The sequence below is a fragment of the Haliaeetus leucocephalus genome, unplaced genomic scaffold, assembly GCF_000737465.1.
Source record: "Haliaeetus leucocephalus isolate CR32 unplaced genomic scaffold, Haliaeetus_leucocephalus-4.0 Scaffold450, whole genome shotgun sequence".
In the NCBI taxonomy this organism is placed as follows: Eukaryota; Metazoa; Chordata; class Aves; order Accipitriformes; family Accipitridae; genus Haliaeetus; species Haliaeetus leucocephalus.
In genome coordinates, this window is record NW_010972886.1 from 6,294,191 (window position 1) to 6,305,176 (window position 10,986).

At 38.7% G+C, this 10,986-nt stretch overlaps 1 protein-coding gene across 1 annotated transcript in view; it reads right to left on the bottom strand.

Annotated features, from left to right (window-relative positions):
• Positions 1 to 6,661, bottom strand: part of L3MBTL3 (l(3)mbt-like 3 (Drosophila)) — a 77,152-nt gene extending 70,491 nt beyond the window's left edge. Inside the window, exon 1 of the mRNA XM_010574707.1 lies at positions 6,554 to 6,661. Within this exon, the coding sequence (XP_010573009.1) occupies positions 6,554 to 6,655 (102 nt within the window). The 5' untranslated portion in view covers positions 6,656 to 6,661. The remainder of the gene's footprint in view (positions 1 to 6,553) is intronic.
• Between the last annotated feature and the right edge of the window lie 4,325 nt (positions 6,662 to 10,986).

A 10,986-nucleotide genomic window follows, 5' to 3' on the forward strand; every position in this document is an offset into this window, starting at 1 on the left:
AAAAAAAAAAAAAAAAAAAGGAACATCCTCTCATCGCTTCTGAACTGAAAGCTTAGGTACCATCAGAATACATATACCTTTAGCCAGAGAGACTGACATTTCTCCAGCAAACCACCAGTACCTCAGTCTTGTCTGCAGTAATGTTTATCTACTTTATTCTTAGACACTCCTCAGGCTCTTCCAATCCCCCCCCACCGCCCCAAGTGCTCAAGAATTACCTTAGTACGAGAGGGCTTCTCAATTATTTCTCTCCACTGCAAACTCCGTCTGCCTTATTATCTCCACTTGAGTAGGAAACTGCACCTAAACAGACTTTCTTAAGGTAACACGTAAATCAGTGACAGAGCTGGAAGTCAAGGCCTGCCAAAATGATGCTTATTGATCCAGAAGTTGACCCACAAAGCAACCGTGGCTCCGAATTACTTTGGCCAAAATATTTCTAAATACCAAATGCTAATATCTCATGGGGAACCCAAGCAAGTGACAAATAAAAAATGAATGGCTACCAGCCAAAGTTTTGGTACCAGTGAGTTGTTCAGCACCACACAGGAAGGTTGTGGTAGAAGGAAGCGCAGCGCTAAGCTTTCCTGTGTGGGATCTACCTACATTAATCGCAAAACTTCCTTTTCCCTCCTGAAATCCTCTGCCCAGTTATTTACAAGTCTAACAGCATCTGCAGCAAATGACACAGTAGATTTTGTGGTAAAATAGCATGTGATCACTTAAATGAAGACTCTACCATGACTACACATGAGGAAGCCCAATTAAAGACCCAAAGGCAAACCTAATTCCAGCATTTCTTGCCTTTGGAGTTCTTAATAGTGAAACTTCCTTTTTGGTCTTTCTTTTTTTAAATAAGGTAAAATCATTTTATGACAATGCAAAGTTTTAACCAGAAATCTATGGCGATGAAGCACAGCATGAGCTAATTAGTTACACTGGATTGCAACAGAAGAAAGTTACTGCCATGTGGAAAAGACCACGCCACTAGTTACGTCTGCTGGGGCTCACATGTGGTCAGAGAAAGTCTATTCTGCCTTGCTTTCTCCTGCCTGTACTACCTCTTACCAGCTTCCCTGCAGGGAATCTATCTTCTCCCTGGTATAACACCTTCCTGGTGGAGACAGGGATTTAACCGGTTCCCGGTCGCTGACGTTTCCCACGGACACTCTCAAGGACTCTCCCCCGGGAGAGAAGTGCCTCCCCAGATTCAAAGTGCAGCACATGCCACTGTGTGAGGACAGAAATAGCTTTGCACTAAAAAAGCACCGTACTTAGTTATTGCCTGAGACACTACCGGTACTTCTGACATATAATCATGTGAGAAAAAAAATAAGTTATTTTCAAAATGTTAATTATCTCAAGCAAGCTTGAACGCAATTTCAGAACAGGCAGGTGGAAGTATGTACTTTACTGCCTTGAGTTGCTGCACTGATGCATCCAAAAAACACAACACTGAAACACTGTTACCTTCTTTACAGCAGGGCTGGCAATACCCAGCTCCACTGACCATTATTCCACCATTCACGTTTCACTACTATAGTCTCCTACAATATTAGCTGCCCAACTTTATTTACAGGTTAATTTCTTCATCATCAAATTTATTTATTTATTTATTTCCATTCAAGTACAATTTGCAAGCTGGAAATAATAACCAAAACTCTGTCCATGCAGTATGTAACAGCTCACTTTCCAAACACAAACACTAGAAAACTCATTACGACGTACTTCATAAACTTCTGTCACTGCAGTAGGAAGTAACTGTAAATTATTACAGCTTTTCCAATTTAATGAGTACGTTTAAATCTTGGAGTGATGGTGTTACTGCCTGCACTCAGCACAGAGATTAAAAAAAAAAAAAAAAAAAAAAAAAAGAAAAAGAAAGAGTATTTCACATTTACATTCACACCATGCAGAGTAACTGGTAAGCACTGATGTTTTTCAGATGAGCATACATTACTTAGCCTGCCACATGAAGACATTCTGTAATTTGTAAACTATTTTAAACTCTATTGGAATTCAAGTTTTCTGTTTTATTTAAACATCTTGAAAGAACTAATATACAATGCTAAAATTTTTGTTCTTGGTCTCCGGTGCATCATACTGAACAATTTTTAATTCTCCCTACCCCCTGCATAATTTGAAATTCTAGCATTTTCCACAACCACTCACTAGTTATCTGTCACACAGCATGCTCAAAGCAGCACTCAGTAAGTATTAACTATTTTATGACTATTTTTGCTGAAGAGTTTTAACAAAATCTGTGTGAGAATGTATTTCCACAGCCTTCTCCAACTACGAGTGACAAAAACGTAACAATTAACACTGCCCAAAATCACAGGAAAAGAACATGTTCAGCATTTTACCAACATGGAAACAGATGAAGACATAAGGGACCATGGCATGGCTGAGAACAGAGGCTTGGTATCTGACTGGGCTCCCTTGTTTTGACTAGACTGGGAAGTGACCGCCCCCTCGTGCAGCCTATCTCAGTAAAGTCTGGCCTGCATGAAACTGCCCATAGAACTTCGTAACAAAAAGAAATAATGCAATTTCCTATTTCTGATTTAGTTGTTGTTCTGTATCATAAGAAAAGTTAAATTTAAGCAATTATAAGAAAATATTGAGAAAAGTTATTTGTAAATGTTTCAAGCATTTTACACTACTTACAATAGTTGTTTACCAGTTTTTACTCATAGAGGAACTTACATTCACAAAAATGAAGCGTTTCTTAAAAAGAATGGTTGCTCAGATATACTTGCCTGAAAATCTGAGGAGGATGGATATTAATACAGCACACAAGAAAAGAGATTTCTTAAAAAGTGCCTATGTAAAGATAAGCATGAAACTTCATCATGCAAGCAGTAAAGACAAGCAAATGCCGTATCACTTGCATAACTAAAAATAAGGACTTCAAGTAGGTAACTCCCCAAAACTTCTGTATTAGAAAGCAGCATTTCAACATTTTCATATACGTTTAACTTAAAACACACTCATACAATACAGTTTACCAAATCAGAATGTTCAAAGACAATTTTTCCCAACATTTGTATGAATAGAAAAAACTAAATGTGAGAATGTAAGCAATACATTCTCTGCAATGAATAGTTCAGCTATTGCTTATTATTTATTATAAAAACCCCAGGCACTCTAATCTATTACCAAGCTGTACAAATAGAATCTTTGGATTTGTGCATCTTGCTACTACAGTGTTTTCACTGAATTTTTCAATTGCATTTCAATGTAAATACATGGCAATAGTTTGGTATCTTCAAATCTATTATAATCTTTGAAAGACACGTGCAAGCTTACAAGAAGTAACTGCTATGTAAGGCCATTTTCTTTAGGTTCAAGACACAGTATTAAAATACTCTGTTAGCAGGACAGTTCAGGTAAATCATCCACATTAACCCTATTCTGAGAATTCTGCAAAGAGCATAACATATCTTCCACGATCACATTTGCAGTTTCAAGGGATTAGTCACCCTTTTAACCATCAGTATTTAGAAACAGCCCTGAAAAATGAGTTGTTACAATTAGCTTGAAAGCTTAAAAATCCTTGCTTTTCTAACAGCTCAAATTGTTTTGGTATCTATATAAAGGCCTAGTCTTTCACAGAGTCTTGATGCTCCCTGGTCCAGTGATCTCCTCAGGCTAATTCTGCATTGTTAGAAAACGTTCTTCCTTCAGTCAGTGTTAGAATGGCTCCATTTTAATTTCATCCAGTAACCCCTGGCTTTTGTATTAAAAATAACAAAAACAAAAAAACACCAGAATGAGCTGCCTGGCCAATTCTCTCTGTATCTTTCATCACTCTGGGTACATTACTATCACACCTCTGACTGCATCTTCCCAAATGCCTGGACCAAAGAAAGAATCTCTGTCCAAAAATCAAATACCTGTTTGTTTCCAAATACAAATAAAGAAACCAGGAGAGCAACCTTAAAATGAAGCTCATGCTTTCCTGAACAGGACATAGTTAAGAATCTTCTTACATGATTTCTTGAAGTTACCCTCAGCTACACCTCCCAGTCCCTTCCCTCACTTTGTACGGAAGCTTTCCCATTCCTCTAATTAATGACCCAAGCTTTGCTTTGGTTTTGTTTCTTTTGACACCGGGTAACCAGAACTCAACAAAGCACGTACCAATGATTTATATGAGATTATTATATTTTCCTGCATTGCTCCCTTTTGTATTCCTCAAACATTTCAATATTACATTTGGCTTTCACACAATGTTGCTTATTAAAATAGAAAGGAATTTTAAAAGCCTGGACTTTTAAAAAAAATACAGAACTGGTCAGGGATGTGTAGGCTGATGATAGCCTTGGCATCGGCCACTATGAGATGGTGAAGTCTGAAATCCTGAGAGAAACGAGCAAGACAAATACTGAAGCAGCAGCACTGGACTTCAGGAGAGGCAGATTTTGGCTTGTTCAGAGATCTGCTTGGCAGGATCATACAGAAGACTGCTTTAAGGAGTAAACAGGCCCACGAAATCTGGATATCTCTCCAGGGACTTCACACCAGGAGAATGATGCATGCCAGTGTGCAAGAAGTTAAATGAATGTGGATAACAGCCAACATCAATGAACTAGGGACTCCTGATTTAGTTCAAATGGAAAAGGAGGTAAGCAGGTGGTGAAACAAGGGAAACGCTATATAGAGAAGGTATGTAGTGATACTGCTGTAGTGTACAATGATGGAATTAGGAAACCCAAAGCTCAGCTGGAGAAGAAACTAGCAGAGGCAACAAGAAAGGCTTCTATATGTGTACAGGCAGCATAAAGCAAATTACCAAATTAGAGGGAGTGGCTGATAAACTGAAGGGCAGGCTTGCTATTCGGAAAGACCTCAACACGCTGAAGAAATGGGCTAACAAGATCTCGTGAAGGTCTACAAAAGCACACGCAAGGCCCTGCACCTGGGATAGAAGAGCTGTGTGCCCCAGTACAGCCCCGGGGCTGACTACGTGAAAGCAGCTCTGCAGAAGACAACCTACGAGTGGAACGGGAGTCAGCAATGTGCCCTGGCAGCAAAGGCTGACCCGAGCATCCAGGGCTGCTTTAGCAAGAGGGTCGAGGGAATTGATTATACCCCTCTATTTAATACTGATGAGACCATATGCGAACTACTGTGTCCAGTACAAGAAAGACACTGACATACCGGGGCAAGTCCAGCGGATGTCCACCAAAACAAGTAAGGTCTGTAGCAGATGACATGCAAGGAGAAGCTGAGCAAACTTGTTTGCTCGATCTTACGACCAGAAGGAGAGATTTCACTGCTGCCTTCCAGTAGTTAATGGGAGGATATAGAGGGGTTGGAGCCAGGTTCTTCTCAGAGGTGCAGAGTAAAAGGACAAGAGGCAACAGGCACAAACTGCAAAACGCGAAATTCCAACAAAGTATCCTTAAAAGGAAAAAAATCACTATGAGGGTGGTCAAATGCTGGAATAGGTTGCCCAGAGAGACTGTGGTATCTGCAACCCTGGAGATAACCAAACCTGTACCGGACAAGGCCCTGGGCAACCTGACCTAAGCTGGCCTGAGGTCTGGGGTGCTCAGAGGTGGTGCCCTGAGGTCCTTTCCAAAGAAAATTATGCTGTGATTCTATTCTATGATTCTGCGATTTAAAAAAAAATTAAAAATTAAAAAAAAAACAAACAACCACACATGCTTTCAAAACGTACGTCCTGAATTTCAAACATTTTTTGACTCTTCACTTCAACAACAGAAATTGTATCAAGCACTAAGGGATATTAAAAAAACACACGTTTTCTTCTGAGATTCCTTTTAAAAAATAAACTATGAGAAAACCTCATCAATGTTACTCTAAATGGAATGATAGGAAAATATTTACTATAATCAACAGGAAATAGGTACAAGAAAGTTTAATATCGAAACTGTATTTTTAGCTAACACAGCAGAGGACACCTTCTGATGGCACAGTAAAAAGGATCAGATAAATTAAAACAATACATAAAATACTTTGAAAACAAAATAAAATTATAACAATTTACTTCGGTAAATACAACCAGTGTGAAAAATGTAATTAACAGTACTATTCCAGTATCATTCAAATTTCTCAACTATGCCAAGCTCAGAAGCACTCGCTTTATTCATTTTTCTAGGCACCCACATGACAAAAGCACAGCAAAAATATTTTCAGAAATAAAAAGATCTAAGACCATGAGATCGTGAGAGTCAATGACAGTATAAAGATTCTTAGTGATACAGTAATACAATGCTCTAAGTGGACTGAATTTTCACACTGAACTTTTGAGATTTCTTTTGGATTTTGTGCACTTGATTACTTCTGTCTATAGCAGTGCTAATTTATGTGCTCCTACGGGGATGACAGCTGTCTGTGCCAGCATCAGAAACTGAATCAAGAAACTCCAGAGCTAAAAGCTAACAGGCTACAATCTCTTAACTCAGAGCTGCAGATTCATGTTTTATTCATAAAAGCAGATACCTACGCACCAGCTTGTGAAATGCATTATTTTGGCATTTAACATTTTTATTTCACTTAATAAAAAAATTACATATCTTACCTTTAGATCACTTCCTGGCAAAGTACCTATGCCATCCTTCCAATCCATAGCACTAAATACATCAAACTCTTGACCATTTCCACTAGAGGCAGATTCATTCATGATGCATGTACTAAAAAAACAATAAAATAAAAATTAAAAAAAAAAAAAAAGATTTTATCTGAAAACACTGTAAGTGGTTTAATGCTTATATCACCAGACATTTCTTTAAATGCACTTCATAGATTAGTATCAAATGCTTCCCTCAGCACACTGGCAATGAGGACAACTAATGACAATGCTGATAATACACACTAATGTAATAAAAGTACGGTGAAATCTTTTTAAAACCTTAAAAAATAACACCTGTTTCATACACTAGGAAGCTATTAATGAAGCTGTATTGGAGAGAAATGAAAAATTTCAAACTGCAAATAAATGGACATGGGGAAAACATACCTTAAGTACACCTAAGAAAAACATTTGTTCTGGGGAAGGCAAGACATGAGTGCATGCCTATAATAAATACATTAAGCACTGATTAATGGAACTACTTCTCCTTAATACTGGATAACATGCTGATGTGAATGCTTCAGCAAGTTCAAATTAAAATTTCAAAATTAATTTGAAACTGTCCTTCATTTTCACTGTCTGACTCAGGACACCCAAATACTCCTTGACTGTTTCCATACAGTTTCACTACATTCTAATTTGCATTTGTGAAATTTATTCACATGCAGAGAAGCACATATACACCAGAGAAAAATACTGCTTTGCAGGACTTTATTTTACTGGATCCCTCTCTTTCAGAACAGTGAAAGGAGAGGAGAGAATATTTATCTTCAGAAATAGTGGATTTGGACATCCTCCTCTGCGGTAAGAGTTTATCCCTAATAATTTCCAGAAGCAACAGAAGTATATAACACTTGTCACTGACCCCTGGCTTTGGCACACCCCTTGTCACTGCCACAAAGACACCGTCAGTTGCACTGAACTGCAAATGTTCCTCGCAGCCAGTTGTGACTACCACCACCTTCTTCCCTTCCACTTCTTACAAACCCAGCAATCTTTAAATCTCTGGCCTGGCACCTAATTTATTATTTGTTCAATGTGAAATCTGACACATTCATTTTCTTTCTGAAAAACTTCTGCACTATGCCCAGCAGCTGAAATAATATGCAGCAAAATTAGCTCTGTCTTTGGTTAGTGAACTATTAGCAAAAGATCACCCCTTTTCAAATTTACACTTTCTGAAGTTTTTAACAACCACTTTGTAAGCCTCATACTCCGTCTGCAGACTGCAAACTTTTGCTGCAAGTATTAGTATTTGAAATTCAAATAGGTAGAAAGCTTCCAAAGTGCTTGACCTTGTTTTCTAAAATCTGATTTCAAACTTAGATCCCACTCCCAAAATCTGCAAATATCTATTAATACTGTCTGGAAATCTGGAATTTCCACAAAAAAAGACTAAGTGGTATTTGTTCACTTGCAGATAACAGGAAAAGATGCAAACCAAGCAGAAGTAAACTCAGGTCACCTAGAAGCTTTTTCTGAAAGTTTGAGGAGAAAAATGCTTAGCTAGTTAACTCAGTTGTGTGAAAAACAATCAAATTTACATTTTTTTCATCAGAAAAATTGTGCCAATCACTGTAACACCACCACTACAGATACTACTCCGGTTTTGGGCCTGCAATGCGGACTCCCTTTGTATTTCTCCTTGGTTTCCTCCTCATTTCTAGGAGAATTCTTTAAAACCCTGAGCAACACCTTACTCCACAAGTACTTTTTTTACACTACAGCCACTACACAAAATCAACAGGATAACAGGAGCTGGACCTCAGTCAGTAACCACTACTTAGGGTGAAAGCTTCTGCATTCCCCTTCATTTTATATGATAGGTAGGGTTCACAGAAGGCTCTTTGAGAAAACTTCACATACTTCACATAACAAGTTTGAGGTAAGAAGAACCGCATGACTCAATGTGTCTTCTCCGTCTCTAATTTCAGTAATCCTCTATGAGAAAGTACTGAAAACCATACCGCCAATGCACAAAAAAAATCATTTAAAAAACGTCAATAAATCTAAACAAATTCAGTGCAAACTGAGAAACTCCCCAAAGCCATAGACCTTATCTTTTAAAATCACTCCCAGGCAAAATCCACCACCCTACCTCAGGGCAGCTCCTGCAATACAACTTGGATGATCCCTGTTTGACCCGAGAGCATGGTGCAACCACCAAGCATCCAGCCGTCCACACGGCAGCAGACCAACTCAGGCAGGCTTCCACCAAACTAAACTGCAGCACGATGGCAGAGGTGCAGGCATTCTCTCAAGAACACAAAACCCAAGCTGCTGAGGAGTAGCTGAAAAATTGGATCTATCCAGAAACCCGTGAAATTTTAAGGACATGAAACATGCTGGTTTAAGCACATTGGTGTAAGGAGCTCTCTGTGATTAGCCTGGCTAAGCAAACACAAAGCTGTGTTCTGTATTAACTGAAGTTTCTAAGTAATCTTAAATTACCACCCTATTTAGAGGACACTTCACTCAACCCTCCTGTGGTTTATTTATTACAGAAAACATGTTCCAACAGTTTCTGCAGAAGGCATGACAGAAGACGGGAAGAGACTTGGGAGGCTGTGGGGAAACACCTCCTCGCAGTGGCCGCTGTCCCAGGGAGTGAGGAGCAGCAGACAGCTACTCCATCAGATGCTGGTGTCTCCCAATAGTGCCACTATAGACACACTTTGTAACAGAAACAGTTGGAAAAAAAATCACATGAGAAAAAAAAAATCTTAGAGCCTAACCTACTTAGGCAGGACGTAAACTGTGAAAGTAAAAAAACCAACAAAACAAACAAAAAACTTTGGTAACAGAAATGTTCGGGGCATACTTCTCTCAAGAAAACATACAGATTTTAACTTAATTACACCTAACAAAGTTTCCTCATGTAACAATCAGCAGTAACGATATATTCTATTGGTTGATAAGGTATTCGTTATTGTTTTCCTTTTAAAATTAACTCAACATCAAAGGCACAATCTGTACTTTTGCATTCTGCAGCCTTCAGAAGTGTTCTTGGTGGGGATGAAAAGGTCACAGGGCAACGCAGATAGAAATGAATTTACCAAAAGGAATTACATTTAACAAAATATCTGTTTCCAGCTTTGCTGAGTTTGAACAGTTGAAAGATAGGGCTATATCCCTCTACTAATGATAATAAGGAGGGAGATAGAGACCAATTAAATTGTTACAGCAATGAGGTACTAAAAAAGGATGAAATCATTGCAATATATACATCTAAAGCACGGAACAAAGAAAACTACAGAATGTCTTGTCTACTCATTTTCGTTTTTAAAGCTCTGATGTAGTTCTCTGAACTAGTATAACTCCTTCCATAATGATTTCATCTGCTATCATTTCTGTTGCCACACTTCCAGAAAAGTAGTAAAAATACTAGATGAATAAGGGGCAAAGTAACTACAGTACTGTCCCGATGCCTGTCACTGAATGCCATCTGATGCGAAGGAAAGGACATAATAGTAAGAACTTGAAACAGCCATCTTCAAAAGCATCTCCAAAATCCACTATTAGGAATGTAACTGTATCTCAGCCTTCACAGCCATAAGCTATAACATTTATAGAGTATGATGCATGTTAATACTTCAACATTAACTTTGTTTTAGACATAGGTAATAAATTCATTAAAATAAGCAAGCATATACAGTAAGATTAGACACATCCTTTAGAAAAACCTTGATTTTCACCAACTGGTTCAACAATAAATGAGTAACTCACAGAGGAGATACTTAATGAGAATAACAGCACTAAAAATGAGATAGTTTCATCCAGTGAAAGACTCTCTGAAGATGTAAAGCAAGAAACAGGAGAGAATATGCCAATTAAACTTACAAGTAGTTTTTGAAATAATTGTAAGGTTATGTACTGGATATGTCGAAAAGTAGTAACAGGATTCTTTCTTTTAGTCAGTGCTTTAAAAAAAACTACCTGACACCTACCTGAATTTTGTAAATCTAAGATGCCACCTGTTTAATGTCCGTCTGATTTCCAACCAGTGGGGCCAACTGAATACCGGGTCACTGGGCAGCAGACAGAAGAGATTTCAGCAGTAAAGCCACTAGTCAGCACTGCCAGATTGGCGTTACCTGCCTGCAATAGTGTCTTTTCTTTTTATGCATCCCTGCCTATTTTTATTTTTACTTTTGAGGATTTCTGTAGCCACCGTGACAGCCTAGCAGATTTGCCCCATGCTGGTCCTCTGCCCAGCCGACAGCTTCCGCGAGGAGGCAAAACTGGGCATGAGGAACCAGAGGAGGTCTCAGCAAGTGGCACCAAGGGTGAGGTCCAAGGGACAAACAGAGGTCCCAAGGGAGGCGATGTCCTTATGGAGCCAAGCCACAGTCCCTCTTCCCCACAGGGCTGCGTGACACCAG